This window comes from Pan troglodytes, chromosome 7 (assembly GCF_028858775.2).
Source record: "Pan troglodytes isolate AG18354 chromosome 7, NHGRI_mPanTro3-v2.0_pri, whole genome shotgun sequence".
NCBI lineage: Eukaryota > Metazoa > Chordata > Mammalia > Primates > Hominidae > Pan > Pan troglodytes.
In genome coordinates, this window is record NC_072405.2 from 89,129,650 (window position 1) to 89,146,044 (window position 16,395).

A 16,395-nucleotide genomic window follows, 5' to 3' on the forward strand; every position below is an offset into this window, starting at 1 on the left:
TGAAATAGGCTTAAATTCTCACATTGTCAGATGAGTCTTAACACTTTAGTATTTGCTAAATTTAGCATATTAAAATTTTTTTAAAGGAGTATAAGGGCCCTAAATTGGAAAAAAAAAAACTCTACTACGATCATAACTGTGGGATTTCATTTCCAGTTCATTCTGTCAGAATCAATCTAAAGTCCATGTAATGTAAACAGTTCGAAAAAAGTCTTAAAAATGAATTGTTGACTTTAAACACACAATCTTCAGAGCCGCTCACAACGTCCGTAGAAGCAGACTCCTCCCCGCTCCTGGGGAAAACCCTGCCTAATATTTATAACGTTATGACATACTGTAATACTCACAAGGTGGTTGTAGAAGTATAAACACGACTGGAGTTATCTGATTGGCTGCTGGTGATGTAACACCCATGTCAATACTTCCCAGTGAACGCACGTGTTCGACCTTTTATTTAAATTTCCATTTCATCACAGCAATAAGACACTCGGGGCGGTGCATTTTCTGTGAAATGATTACTGCCCGGGGCCCGAGGTGCTGCGTCGCACAATGCATCAAAGGAGGTTGTGTCCGTGGTCGTAACCTCTTCGCGTGAAAGGCACCGCCTGGTCCAGTCTTTGTGAAGGAACAAAATAAGTTCACTTCCTTGGGCACCGCCACCCACCCTCAGCAAATGACAAGGCTGGAGCGCAGCTCCCACCGCACAGTTATTTGCAAAGTCCCAGGTGAACTCGTGGCGAGAGAAGGAAAATGCGCGTCCCGGGCGCGGGTAGGTGCGTGTGGGCAGCGGGGAGGCGGCCAGACCCTGACACTCGCCAGCTGTTTGTCCTCCGCGTAGCCCGGCCCCAGCCGCACACGCCCGCCCCCTCCCTGAGACCCCCAGCCCGCCGCCCGGCCTTTTGTCCCCCGCCCCTCGGCCGACTTCCTTCCCCGCGGCCGCACCCCCGCCCCCAGGCCGGAGGCGCAGCCCAGCCCCTTTCCCGGTCCCCTGGCGCCCCCACCCCACCCCAGCCCAGCCCCAAGCCCAGCCCCCCTCCCCCAGCCCGGCCCCCACCCTTTCCCCCTCCAGCGGTTACTGCTACCCCGGTGCATTGTGGGCGCACGGTCCGTTGTTCATTTGCCATTCGACCTCCGCCAGGGCCTGGTCGGACGGAAACGCTCCGCCGGCTTTATTGTCGCTTCGTTATGTGGCGGAGCCGAGCAGTTTAGCGTGCCTCTCACCCTCAGCGCCTGCGAAGCCGGCGGCGGCGTCGGGACTCCTCGGCGCGCGGAGGAAGGATATCTGTGTGGAGAGTCGGTGTGTGCGCGCGGCTTTAAAGAGGGGGCAGCGGAGGGTCTCCCCGCACTCCGCTGCTCAACTTCGAAGGCCTCGCTCGCTCCCGGCTCGCTCCTCACCTCTCCGCCGCCCGCCCCCTTCTCCGCGCGGGACGCTGCCCGGAGCGCGGCGGGGCGGGGGTGGAGGACGAGAGAGCGGTCGGTGGCGTCGGCCCGGCAGCGGCAGCGGACGCGTGCAGCAGACCCGGGAGCGAGCGCGAGCCGGGCTGCTGGGCGAGAGGGCGAGGCCGAGCCCCGCGAGACCGGAACGCCGGGGGCGGGGGCGAGACAGAGGGGGAGCCGCGGGGAGCGCGCGGGACGCGGCCCGAGGCCGTGCGCGAGCCGGGGCACCGGGCGGCGGCGGCGGCGGCGGCGCGCGCCATGTCGTTCAGTGAAATGAACCGCAGGACGCTGGCGTTCCGAGGAGGCGGGTTGGTCACCGCTAGCGGCGGCGGCTCCACGAACAATAACGCTGGCGGGGAGGCCTCAGCTTGGCCTCCGCAGCCCCAGCCGAGACAGCCCCCGCCGCCAGCGCCGCCCGCGCTTCAGCCGCCTAATGGGCGGGGGGCCGACGAGGAAGTGGAATTGGAGGGCCTGGAGCCCCAAGACCTGGAGGCCTCCGCCGGGCCGGCCGCCGGCGCCGCCGAGGAAGCCAAGGAGTTGCTGCTCCCCCAAGACGCGGGCGGCCCCACCTCGCTTGGCGGTGGCGCGGGGGGCCCCCTGCTAGCGGAAAGGAACCGTCGGACTCTGGCCTTCCGAGGCGGCGGCGGCGGGGGTCTCGGCAACAATGGCAGTAGCCGCGGCCGCCCCGAGACCTCGGTGTGGCCCTTGAGGCATTTCAATGGGCGAGGGCCGGCGACTGTGGATCTGGAGCTGGACGCGCTGGAGGGGAAGGAGTTGATGCAGGACGGCGCGTCCCTGAGCGACAGCACCGAGGACGAGGAGGAGGGGGCGAGCCTGGGCGACGGCAGCGGGGCGGAAGGCGGCAGCTGCAGCAGCAGCAGGCGGTCGGGCGGCGATGGCGGGGACGAAGTGGAGGGCAGCGGTGTGGGAGCTGGCGAAGGAGAGACTGTCCAGCACTTCCCGCTCGCGCGGCCCAAGTCTCTAATGCAGAAGCTCCAATGCTCCTTCCAGACCTCCTGGCTCAAGGACTTTCCCTGGCTGCGCTATTCCAAGGATACTGGTCTTATGTCTTGCGGCTGGTGCCAAAAGACCCCTGCAGATGGGGGAAGCGTGGACCTTCCCCAAGTGGGGCATGATGAGCTTTCGCGAGGGACCCGCAACTACAAGAAAACCCTCCTCCTGAGGCACCACGTCTCTACCGAGCACAAACTCCACGAAGCCAACGCCCAGGTACAGTATATCCTGCTCCTACTTTTTTGAGATCTTTCAGGGAAAGGTTTACCAGCACTCCCTTCACCCCCACCCACCCCCGAAAAAAAACCTCAAAACCATTTTCCTGGGTGAAGACATCGTTCCAGTTGAGAGGTGCGGGAAGCTTAGGCGTGGGGGTTTAGAAAGCCTGGGAACAAGTTTTGTAAAAGTTATGTATGTGTTGTGGGGGGAAGGGGATGGAATGACAATTGTCTTGTCGTGGCGCTGGATTTTCTTTTTTATGACTCAGATTTCTTATCAGATTGAATCAAAAAGAAAGTGAGGTTGAAGGTTTTAACCTAAAAGGCTGACTTTGCGGTAAAAAATTTTATTAGCTGTGATTTTAGAGAAGCTGGTCTATGCTCACAGACGTTTAGTGTGCTGGTCGAAGTCAAATCGGGCAACTCTTTGAAGAATGGATTAAACAGTTTACCTTTAAGGCTACCCCTTTCAGGAAAACGTCCAGCCGAAAAAATTCTTTATATGAAATCAAAATAATGTCAAGTATGAGAGCAGTATGTAAATGTAGAGAATGCTATTTGGAATTCCTTGCTCTTGTGAATAATTTTACTAAATTAATCTGTTGAACTTTCTTACTACGGCCTGGTTTTGGTAAATTATTGTAGTTTTTACTTGTTTACTTTTACTCAGATTTTTGTGCTGAGATTTCTTTTTGTACTGTTCCTTTTCAGAAAGATTTTTAAATACAGTTTACAATTAAGTACTTTAAGCTTAGCATTAGAAATGTTTAATGTGTAGTTATTTGTATCAAGTAGTGGATTTGGATTGGTAGGGAATTTATTTACCAAACACCGTGAAAGTGCTTACAAAACAAGTAAGCTGTACTTTAGTTCTTAGTCCTTGTTTTAACATTTCCAGTCTAAAGATAGTAAGCCTTACTATTTTGATAATCTGTGTTCAAGCCAAACAGATGTTGATCAGTCCTCCCTTTTTGACTTTAAGGCAACCTGTGGTGGTGGATGGAATTCATTCTTTCGTATTGGTTAGCCAGTCGTTGATTTTATAAAGTTAGCTCTTAGTATTCTGTTTATTGGAATGATTCTGCCGTTCAGCACACTTACCCTGGGGTTAATTAGGCGCACCAGTAACCCCACAGACACAGCACCCATGTTTCTCAGAAGTTAGGGCTTTAACTTTAAAGCACAGGGTGATCCCCCGCCCCCGCCCCAGTGGACAATGTAGTAGGGTTTTTGTTGTTGTTTTGCACACATTTTAGTTGCCTAAGCCCTAGAAGGAAGGTCATTTAAAGATACAAGGCCGAGAAAGGTTAAGTAAATTGTCCTAAGAGTCTGGGGTGACCCAACTGAGACTAGAGCCTGTAAGGAATGTCGTAATGGAAAAAGAATGGATTTGGAGTAAATCTGGGTTCAGATCTCAGCTTTCTGCAATTAACTAGCTTTGTGAGCTTGGGCAATAGAGTGAAATGGAACTAACAGTTCCTTGTCTTCCGTGTGCCAAACACATTTATTCTGCAAAGTATTTATTTTTTGTTCCCATTTTACAGAAGAGGAATCTAAAGCCTTAAAGGGTTAAGTAACATTCCTGAAGTTATGTAGTAAGATGATGGAGTTGCAAGGGACTTGTGAAAATGAAAGTTTAATTTTCCAAATAGGGCTATGTTGGTTACTTAGAAAATTTTAAATGGGATGAATTTTCTTAATCTGCTGTGGACCAATTCCTCTTTATCAGCATAGTCTCTCCCTGTAGGCAAATCTGAATGGGAATGCAAATTATAATTAGCTCCTTTAGTGAACCTGAAATCAGAAGAAGGGGCATTAATTGGATAACCTTAAGGTAGCCTCAGCTTGAGTGTATTCTTCTCCTCTGGGTATATATCTGCGTCTTGGAATTCCTAGGAAAAACCTTACTAAACTTGACCTGAACTACGACTGTCTTCCTCATCACTCCTTTAAATTCCCCCATCAATGCAATCTGCAGGCCATCTCCTTTCTTTGGGACATTCTATACAATATACATATATTAAGGGCTACAGTTTTAGTAAGTCCTGTGTGTCCTAAGGTTGTATATTGGTCTCCTTGATTGGATTTTGGGTGTTTTCACTTTGAATTGATCTTAATCATTTATTACTTTCATTATAACTAATCTTGAGGGGATATCTTGTTATCAACCCCCCAGGTACCACCTATATAAATATCTGTTTGTCTTAACATGAGTAACAGGTTCCTGATCTCTTTTGGGCAGAGTGCAATCTTTTTTTTTTTTCGTTTTTCTTCAGTCTCCAATTACCTGTAGGAGGCAGTATAACACAACACGTAATGTAAGCGCCTACTTGGGCTTAAGGTCAGAGGACTTTGCTCTTAAATCTCTACTTTTTGGGCAGGCAAATGAGTTAACTTCTAGTTTCGTTATGTATGCAAGGTATATGTGCCAGCATAAAACCACTTAGTGCCGTTATTTATTATCATTATTACCTTTTTGTTTTGTTTTTTTGAGACAGTGACTCTATTGCCCAGGCTGGAGTGCAGTGGTGAGATAAAGGCTCACTGCAGCCTCCTGGGCTCAGGCATCCTCCCGAGTAGCTAGAACTACAGGTGCGCGCCACCATTCCTGGCTAATTTTTAAGTTTTTTGTTGAAACGGGAGTCTCGCTATGTAGCCCAGGCTGGTCTCAACCTTTTGGGCTCAAGCAATTCTCCCACCTTGACCTCCCCAAAATGCTGGGATTACAGGTGTGAGCCACTGAGCCTGGCCGTTATTACTCATTTTGATCACCAATCAGTTCTCCTTTTTATACCTTCAGAGACTTTGTGGCCATCAGGTTCTTTGAACATTCTGAGCCTATTTCTCATACATGCAGTTTTTCTCAGCTTCACAAAGACACTCTTAATATCTTGTCTTAAAAACATGGAAATGAGAGTTTTAGAATTCTTTAGGCAAGAAATCAGTTTGAGTCTAGGAGTACTAAACTCCTATTTTCCCAATTATTTCTCAGAAAGAGTCCCGTTTCTGAGAGGAATTTGGCCACATCTTAACACAGTCATGTACTGCATGACGTTCTCAAGGATGGACTGCATTTATGATAATGGTCCCATAAGATTATAGCGGAGCTGAAAAATTACTATCGCCTGGTGATAGCGTAAAGTTGTAGCGTACTTTGTTTTGTAATCCCAGCACTTTGGGAGGCCGAGGTGGGTGAATCACTTGAGGTCAGGAGTTCGAGACCAGCCTGACCAACATGGTGAGACCCTGTCTGTACTTAGTGTAGCCTAAGTGTACGGTGCTCATAAAATCTACAGCAGTGTATGGTAATGTCCTAGGCCTTTCATTCAGTCACCACTCACTGACTCACCCAGAGCAGCTTCCAGGTATGCCAGCTCTGTTCACAGTGAGTGCCCTATAAGGTGTGCCATATTTTTACTGTACCTTTTTCATGTTTAGATAGATTAGATACACAAATACTATTGTGTTACAGTTGCCTAAAGTATTCCTTACAGTAACATAGTGTACAGATTTGTAGTCTGGGAGCAATAGACCCAACCATATAGCCTAGGTGTGTGATAGGTTATACCATCTAGGTTTGTGTACGCTAAGGCACAGTGACAAAATCGATGCATCTCTCAGATCATATCCCTCTCGTTAAGTGATGCATAACTGTATGTCATGAAAGGTTACTTTCCTCTAAGTAAGAAAAGTATCTTTTTGTTAATCCCTTGGTAGTGACCAAAAAGTTAATCCTTCCGTTAATTGGACCTTGGTTATTGTGGACTGTTGATGGGAAAGTCTTTTAAAACATGCTTTCTGAGTCTGTGTTTTGAGCCTTCTATTTCCGAGGTGTCCCTGTATTTATAAGGATGTGAGGGACAATTAATAGTTTAATTTTGAGTAACAATTGACTACATCGTCAGAGTTAGGTTTAATGATTAGCTCATTCAGTATCTGACCATTTGGCCCAGAAGACTTTAAAATTCCTTAATAACAGTGATTACCACTTATTCTTGGTTTAGAACACTTTCTACCTAATTGTGAAATTTTCATAGCCTAAATCACACATCCTGTCAACTCTTCCTGGGAGAAACATGCACCCAAATGTATTATTGTTGTAAATTTAGTTAACCTTTACAGAAACTAAGTAATGAATTCAGACCAGTGATCTGATTGAAATTTCCAGTTGGAATATATTGATGTCAGTAGCTGAGCAAACAAAAGAATGTAAGGCAGATCTATCAGCCTAATTTGTTTATGGCAGAAATAAGGGCGGAAGGTTGGTTGGTTGGTTAGTTGGTTGGTTTTTAACACTTTAGGAAGAAAGTCTGAAAGACCTTTCACTGAGGAAAAATCGATTAGAGTTCAGCCTGTAGCCCATTAAATTCCATTGTTTCTTATTTATATATTTTACATTATTTATAATTTATTCTTTGTGTTTTATTCAGTAACAGCTAGTTCATAGCCCTTGTGCTTTTCAAACTTGTTAGCAGTGTCTGACTGTATACCTTATTGTGTACCTAGGATTAACTTCCTTCTCCATCTTAAATTTAGCTGTATTAGGTTGATGCAAAGCACTGGAGATAAAAATCTATATGTTTTATTAACATTCATTCTCTCTGCCCTCAAGGAACTTGTAGTTTAGTAAGGAGAGACAGACATGACCGAAAAAAGACACAGATAGCATGGTAGCAGTATATAATCAGGGTACATTGAAGAATTTTTTTTTTTTTTTGAGATGGGGTCTCACTTGTCACCCAGGCTGGAGTGCAGTGGTGTGATCTGGGCTCACTGCAACCTCCGCCTCCTGGGTTCAAGCGATTCTTCTGCCTCAACCTCCTGATTAGCTGGGACTACAGGCACATGCCACCATGCTAGGCTAATTTTTGTATTTCTAGTAGAGACGGGGTTTCAGTATGTTGGCCAGGATAGTCTCTATCTCCTGATCTCGTGATCTGCCCACCTCGGCCTCCGAGAGTGCTGGGATTACAGGCGTGAGTCACGCACCCGGCCTGAAGATTCTTAAGGGAGTGATCACTTCTACCTGCAAAGGTTGGAAGAAGCTTGTACAACTGATTCTTGAATTTTAATTGCATTTAATTAATAGGTGTTGACCAGGATGGGGAGGGCATTTAGGCAGTGCAATTAGAAACAGCCTAAGGAGGAGCCAGGCGCAGTGAGTGGTTCACGCCTGTAATCCCAGCACTTTGGGAGGCCGAGGTGGGTGGATCACTTGAGGTCAGGACTTCGAGACCAGCCTGGCCAACATGGTGAAACCCCGTCTCTACTGAAAATACAAAAATAAGCCAGGCGTGGTGGCAGGTGCCTGTAATCCCAGCTACTTGGGAGGCTGAGGCAGGAGAATCACTTGAACCTAGCAGGCACCCCACTGCACTCCAACTGGGGCGACAAGCAAGACTGTGCCTCAGAAAACACGCGTGCGCGCGCACACACGCACACACACACACAGCCTGAGGAAAGTGAAGAATGGTATCTTAGAGAAGGGAGAGTTTGGTTGCTGTGCAGGATGAAAAATCAAGTTTGAATAGATAGACTCGAGGTCATGGAGGATCTCTTGTCATGCTGAAAACATTAAATTTTATTGTCTTAACAAATGGGCAACAATAGCAGTTTTAAGCAGGGGAGAATCATTATCAAATGTGTATGTGTTGCAATCTAGAGGCACCTGCGTAGTGTGTATGTGGGTTTAGAGTTTGAGGAGAGAACTGGTTGGCAGGATGTTATAATAACCTGAATAGGCCGGGCGCGGTGGCTCAGGCCTGTAATCCCAGCACTTTGGGAGGCCGAGGGGGATGGATCATCTGAGGTTGGGAGTTCGAGACCAACCTGACCAACATGGAGAAACCCCGTCTCTAATTTAAAAATAAAAATAAAAAAAAACGAGCCGGGCGTGGTGGCGCATGCCTGTAATCCCAGCTACTCGGGAGGCTGAGGCAGGAGAATCGCTTCAACGCAGAAGGCAGAGGTTGTGGTGAGCCGAGATCGCGCCCTTGTGCTTGGACAACAAGAGCGAAACTTCGTCTCAAAAATAAAAAATAAAAAATAACCTGAATAACCATCGTCTGTCTGCTCCGTAACACTCACAGGATTAGAATTTCTGGGGATAGTACTTAAGCTACCAAAGAGGATGCCATCACTCAGAGATATAGAGGTGATCAGAAAACTGCAAAAGAGACCTTCTTGTCTTTTTCTCTACCAACTATTATAATTTGTCATTGCCACTAGCATGTATTTGGCAAAACTTGCTATAGCCTTGTTTGTCTTCCTTCTATAAAATGAATTTGTTCTAAAATTTGGAAATAGAAATTACTGTTTTTGTTCTTTCAGTATATTCCAGTGGGTTGCTGCAGAGTAATATTTTTATGTTTTCAATGCTTTTAGTTTACACTTAAATGTTTGTGTTGGAAATGTCTTTTCTGCTAATTCAGTTATTGGAAAAGGGCTGTAATTGAGTAGGGTAGTAAATACTAATTGCTTGTTTCTTTAACTGAATAACATTTTCCTATCGTTAACGGATTGACTACAGGTGTGCTGTTTGACTTTCTATTACTTGTAACTGAAGTTAGCCTCTCTTCCTCTACCCCCGCAAAAGTGTAGGAGACTGGGTGATCGTCTTGTATTCTCTACAAGTTGGTGGCGTTGTTTAGGCCCCAAGCTGGAATGCTGATGACCCTATGATTCTCTCCCTCCACCCCTTACATCTGTTTTATCATGCAAGTTCTGATGATTTTTAGACTATTTTTCTAGGCTCTGCTTCACACCTCATTGACACCTATCTTCCCTAATTAAGGTCTTTTTTTCTGGCATGTATGTTGCCCTATTAACAGTAGCTTTCCAGAGGGTACATGGCTCACACCTGTAAACTTAGCACTCTGGGAGGCCAAAGCAGGAGGATTGCTTGAGCCCAGGAGTTTGAGACCAGCCTGGGCAACACAGGGAGACTCTTATCTCTACAAAAATTTAAAAAAATAAAATAACTGGGCGTGGTGGCACACACCTTATAGTCCCAGCTACTTGGGAGACTGAGACAGGAGGATCCCTTGAACCCAGGAGGTTGAGGGTACAATAAGCCATGATCTAACCACTGCACTCCAGCCTGGGTGACAGAGTGACACTGTCTCAAAAAAAAAAAAAAAAGGAAAAATAGCTTTCCAACTGATCACAGTATCTGCAGTCTTCATTCCCTGATAATAAATCTCCACCTTGCTGCCATAGGCATCTCTCCTCTTTGCTATTTCGATTATATCACTGCTTCTGAAAACTCTGTAAGGTGCCTATAGCAATGGTTCTAATATTTGGGAGGGAGGAGGGGGTTCAAATCTCTCTCTTTTTTTTTAAGGAGATAGGGGTTCTCTATGTTGACTGGGCTGGTCTTGAACTCCTGGCTACCAGCCATCCTGTCGCCTTCCAAAGTGCTGAGATTACATGGCCCTCCTGTCAAAATGGATGGACATTTACCTCTGAAATGTGCCCAAGTGCATATTTGGATTCTGTAGGGCTTTTTAGAAAATCACATTGAAGTTCTTTTACAAATCTTAACTTTTGAGGATGCTATAGACCATCTTATGTTTTTTTAAAATGCTGGGGTTTTTTTTGTTTGTTTGTTTGTTTGTTTTAATGCCGTCGCATTTACTTGAAGTGCTCATCCACCCATCCCACTCTTGGATCCTTTAAAGCTCTGCTCAGGTCTTGTTTCTTCGAAAAAGCATCCCCACACTTTAAAACAAAAAACAAAACAAAACAAAAAACTGGATTAGATACACCTGCTTTCTGCTCTTATAACACCTTAAGAGTCTTACCCACTAACAGTAACTTCAAATTAGCAACTGAATCATTTTGGTTCCTAGTGTAGAACCTGGCCAAAGTAGGTATTCATTTAATGCTTATTAAATAAATATGTAAAGTTAGGACTTTTCAAGCATTTTCCTTTGAGTAAAATATTTACTATTTTGTAGCCTATGTTCTGGAAATATTGAACATCTAGATAATAGGTTATAAGGATTTTAACTAACTGGACACTTACCTATGTTTTCTAAATTTTGGAAGACTTGATATTGAGGTCTCATCCAGACTAAAGTTTTACTAAATGGCATCTTTACAAATAAAAAAATTCAAGATTTCATATTTAGCTCTGAATGTCTGTTTCTTTAAAATCTCCTTGTTTAGCCAGTTTAGACTAATGTCTGAGCTAATCGTGTTTTCCTTTTTGGGAGAGAGGTTAGAAAAGGTCACTACATTTGAAAAGACCAGTTGTGGAAATAGTCATTTTTTTTAACTTATCAGTGATATCTGATGTTATCAGTATTCTAAAAGTGGACATAGAACGTTAAAGAAGGAACCAAAGAGGCAAAGATACCTGGAGTTATTAGGGACCTACTTTAAGATTTTGTCTCCGGCATTAAGAATTTATTAATTTATTGAGTTTAGCAAATAATATTGGCAGTTTATTTTAGTGCTTTGTGCTTATTTAGCTCTTTTACCCAAATCCTCTAATAATGATCTCTTTAGAGAGTACACATACTCTTGGAAATGATTCATTTTTTTTGAAGGTCATATTTATTTATGTGGTTTTTTTTTTTGAAGGGCATATTTAATAGCTGCTGCAAACATATGGAATAGTGCTTTCATCAGTGGTGAACAAGAAATTGCTGTTGTTGGTTATAAAAGCAAGGGACATTAATGTTCTTGTTCTTGTACCATAGTAATGAGAAAAAAAAATAGTGGCTGAATAGTGTTTAATTTGTACAGTTTGTGTCAAAGTAGAATGGGCAGATATTTTGGTGGATAGGCTTTTGTCTTAGTTATAAAAATTAGGACATTTGGTATGATAAAGGCAGAGAATCTTAACAATTGGCACTGGCCCAGAAAATTCAGGGTGCAGTGACCATAGCGTGTTATGACTGCTACAGTAGGCATAGCCACCTCCTGAAGTGTTTTCAACTGCTTGATATACGGACTTTAGGCAGTTCTTGACTTGTACATGCTAATTCACTGCTTCCACAAACAGTTCATAGATATATGCTGCCAGATATTTAGTGTTGAAAACTTTTGCTTCTTCCAAATATTCATACAATATTCATGCTTTTACTATAATATATAGTAGATTGAACACTGAACCAAATGAGCTTGGGTTCAGGTACAGCTTGTGTAACAAAGCTTTTAGTGTTGGGCCTGTATCAAAGCAAGATTCTTCCCCCTTATTTGTAATTTCTATAGAGAGCATAGGCAAATTAATAAAATATACTCAGTCTCAAAAGGGAAACCAAGTAAACAGAATGATGCTTTTGTAGAAAGTTACACTGTCCAAGTAATTGTTACAGGTGTTTTTAGTATCATTCTTTACATTTTCACACAAGTCCTAAATTGTTCATTCCTCTTTGCCACATGATACGAAATTTCACAACATACTGGTTTTTTTTTTTCTTTTAACCAAATATTTGCAGTAATCCAATACAACATACTGGTTTAATACAAGAGCTTAGGTTAAATAAGTCTCATTATTACCTTACTTCCTTTCTCCAGTTCCCCAAAAACAAAAATAAGGGTATTACTCATGAATGGACTTGTTTTGATTCCTCTATCCGTGACTTAACAGTTTTTGCAGAATTGGATCTTTTGGTAGGAGGAGAAAATAGCTAATTTAGAGCATGGAACATTATTATATGGTGGGGGGGGGCATGGGTGGGAGTTTTTTGGTATAAGGGCTTTACGCACTTGGCACAAGAAGGGTACGGGAAGGTTGCCAAGGATCAGTCAAAAATGAGGAAATTTCTCCACTTTGTGTGCTTCATTCTGTAGTGATCATATACTCCAGATTCGTAGAGTTTTTCATACTATTCCATTTTCACAGTGAAACAGTTGAAGTGTGTCCTGGAATCTTTTTTGTTGTTGTTGTTGTTTTTTGAGACAGGTCTCAGTCTGTTGCCCAGACTGGAGTGCAGTGGCATGATCTTGGCTCACCACAACCTCTGCCTCAGCCTCCCAAGTAGCTGACATTACAGGCGTGCCCCACTACTGCCCAGCTAATGTTTGTATTTTTAGTAGAGACGGGGTTTCACCACATTGGCCAGGCTGGTCTTGAACTCCTGACCTCAAATGATCTACCCACCTCAGCCTCTCAGTGCTGGGATTACAGGCGTGAGCCACCACGCCTGGCCATGTCCTGGAATATTATTTGGGTTCTTTCAGTTGACTTCTCATACCTGGGAGCAGCACTATAATTTTTAGATGGACTGGGTTAGTTTCAGAGAATTGAGATGACAGCGTCTGTGGCCTCCTGTGACATGCACCCAAGTAAAGCTAAAATTTTTATGATTTAGCCATGCACATGATTGCATTAAGTCATGTTTCGTGATTGTTTAGGGATCCACCATTTAGGATATTGTTTGTGAGACTACTTTTGCAGTCTCGTCATCTCTACACCACTTCCTCTCTTCTAAGCATGTCAGTACTTTGAGCCTGTTTACACTCTAGTATTTATTTCTCCATGTTTTTCTCCATGCTCGTAAAATCATAGATCCATATATATGTGTATATATTTTATTATTTTATAGAAATGGTCTATGATTAACTTAATATTTTGTGCCAAAGAATTGACACTTGAATAAGGTCAGTATTTTCAGTTATCTTTTCTACTAGAAATGGTCTAAGCAATTTTTCTCTTGGGAAAGAGATGATTACTTCATTTGTTTAGCAAAGTGTGGCAGGCACTAATCAAAGTGCTGGAGGGATATTCAGCTCTGCCTTGAGGGAGCTTACCCACCTAGTCACTGTATGAGGAAAGTCATAAAGTTTTAACTAACATTTGTAATACTGACTTATCGTTTAAGGAAAAGGCTCAGGGATAGTGACTTTCCAAGGACACACAGTTAATGGCTGATACAGACAGCATTCTGAATTTTAGATCATACTTTTATTCTTACGATTATATCACATAATTTTAATTGTGACGCCAAGTAGAACTATAATGAATACCTGTATGATAAGAAGCAAAATTTATAAACATTTAGAATTTTGAATTCAGGAATTTTAATTTACCTTACAGTTTATAGTACTTATGACCCTAAAGAGATAAAGCGTTTTGAAAGTTGATAGGAAATTATATAACTAGATATTCCTATAGTTGAAGCAAATTTTCCCCTTAGGGTCTTACCTTTATTTCTAGTTAGATTTAATTAACTTCATTGACCTAAACTGTTTGATTTTAATGTTTGCCAAGACTTAAAATTTACCTTTTTATTAATGGTAGATAGGGTGATATGCCTAGCATAAAATATAACTTGGATATTTTAAGTTCAATCAGGGGAGACTGTTGCTTTTCTATAGAGATAAAGCAAACATTTAATTCCTATAAGAGAAAGTTTCTTTTCTTAAGAAAATAATTGCTCTTTTTAATTTTAATTTTAAGAAATTCTCAATTCATGTTCTTAGCTTATATTTGAAACATATAACATGATGAATGTTATTTTTAAAATGAAATCCTGCTGGTCTTCAGTCAGATGTGTTTGATTTTTTTCTTTTTTAATAATAGCAGTGGGTTGCACCACCACTGTTCACTCCATTTCTTGATTACTCACAAATTAATATATTTGATTATCGCTTTTTAAAAACTTGATAATTGTTTTCCTTGGTTTGGGAGTTTTTTAAAAAGTCAATAAAGTTTAATATTAATGTTTTTTATCCAATTACAGGAGTCAGAAATACCATCAGAGGAGGGGTACTGTGACTTTAATAGTAGGCCAAATGAGAACTCTTATTGCTATCAACTTCTGCGACAACTAAATGAACAGAGAAAGAAAGGTATTCTTTGTGATGTCAGCATTGTGGTAAGCGGAAAAATCTTCAAAGCTCATAAGAACATCCTGGTTGCAGGCAGCCGTTTCTTTAAGACTTTATATTGCTTTTCAAACAAAGAAAGCCCTAACCAAAACAATACTACCCACTTAGATATTGCTGCAGTTCAAGGTTTTTCAGTCATCTTGGACTTCTTGTATTCTGGTAACCTGGTGCTCACAAGCCAAAATGCCATTGAAGTTATGACCGTGGCCAGCTATCTTCAAATGAGTGAAGTTGTTCAAACTTGCCGAAATTTCATTAAAGATGCCTTAAATATAAGCATTAAATCAGAAGCTCCAGAGTCTGTAGTTGTGGACTATAATAATAGAAAACCAGTTAATAGAGATGGTCTGTCTTCATCACGGGATCAAAAAATTGCCAGTTTTTGGGCAACACGGAATCTTACCAATTTGGCAAGTAATGTAAAGATTGAAAATGATGGTTGTAATGTCGACGAGGGCCAAATAGAAAACTACCAAATGAATGACAGTAGTTGGGTCCAGGACGGATCTCCTGAAATGGCTGAAAATGAATCTGAAGGTCAAACAAAAGTGTTTATTTGGAATAATATGGGCTCCCAGGGAATTCAAGAGACTGGCAAAACAAGGAGGAAAAACCAAACTACAAAAAGATTTATTTATAATATTCCACCTAATAATGAAACGAATTTAGAAGATTGCTCAGTAATGCAGCCACCTGTTGCCTATCCAGAAGAAAATACACTACTCATCAAGGAAGAACCAGGTAAATATTATCTATACAAGGATACTTCCTTGTTCATCCTAATTCTAGTTGGATATAATCTTGAAGTATATTTTTAATTGAATTATTTTAGTTATAAAGTAATACTAAAGTTGTTTACAAAAGAAGGGGGAACATCATTCAAATGCATAACATATTTGGTATATTTTCTTTGTCTTTTTTCAACACATATACATGTGGGTTTATCAAAAGATGTATTAATAGCTAGGTATTGCATATATTGTCAAGGAACGTGGACTCTGCTGCATGTACGGGTCTTTGACTTTCCTCATTTTTAGCCTCTCTGCTCACTATTTTATACCCAGTGTTGGGAAAGATAGAATCTTTAATTGTAATATATAATCACTGTCGTTTCAGAGACCCCCTTAACCTTTTTTATTTTATTTTTGGCTGTTAAAACATATTTAAGTGTTTCAAAGAATTTTGCCAATTATGAGATTATGGTATTCTAGTTTGTTTAGGGCTACTGTTCTTCTGTTATTTTTTGTTTATTTATTTTTTTGAGTCGGAGTCTCACTCTATAGCCCAGGCTGGAGTCTCACTGCAAACTCCGCCTCCCAGGTTCAAACGATTCTCCTGCCTCAGCCTCCTGAGTAGCTGGGACTGCAGGTGCGTGCCACCACACCCAGCTAATTTTGTATTTTTAGTAGAGATGGGGTTTCACCATGTTGTCCAGGCTGGTATGGAACCCCTGACCTCAGGTGATCTGCTTGCCTCGGCCTCCCAAAGTGCTGGGATTACAGACATGAGCCACCACACCTGGACTAGAGCAGGTACTGTTCTGTTCTCACCATAGAAGCTATTTTGTTTGTCCACTGTCACCTGATTTTCATTCACCTTTGCATTCATTGCAAAGCCTCTGAGGCCTTTCTCTTCAATATATTTCTCTCCAAAAGTTGTGTAGGAATCTTAGAGAATCACATTTACGGTGGGAATTTTTTTAAAAGGAGAAGACCATTGTTAAGTCTTTAGTTTAATCTGGCTTTGCATATCTTTATTTGAAGAAGCTCAGTGGGTTTGAGGTTTCCTATGCATGCCTGAGGCTTGTCCACCACTGTCATACATTATTTAATGCTTGTTTTTTTCACTTCAAAGCACTGTAACTGTTCAGTGTCTGATTTATACG

General features: G+C 42.5%; 1 protein-coding gene across 2 annotated transcripts in view; it reads left to right on the forward strand.

The window, feature by feature from the left end:
- The first annotated feature begins 539 nt into the window (after positions 1-539).
- ZBTB10 (zinc finger and BTB domain containing 10) overlaps positions 540-16,395 on the forward strand; it is a 40,566-nt gene continuing 24,710 nt past the window's right edge. Inside the window, exons 1-2 of one of the 2 annotated variants that reach the window (XM_016959594.4) lie at positions 540-769; positions 14,363-15,251. In XM_016959594.4, the coding sequence (XP_016815083.2) occupies positions 674-769; positions 14,363-15,251 (985 nt within the window). In that variant the 5' untranslated portion in view covers positions 540-673. Of the gene's footprint in view, positions 770-1,115; positions 2,668-14,362; positions 15,252-16,395 lie in introns of those variants that run through there. The other variant, XM_016959593.4, reaches the window with a different exon arrangement.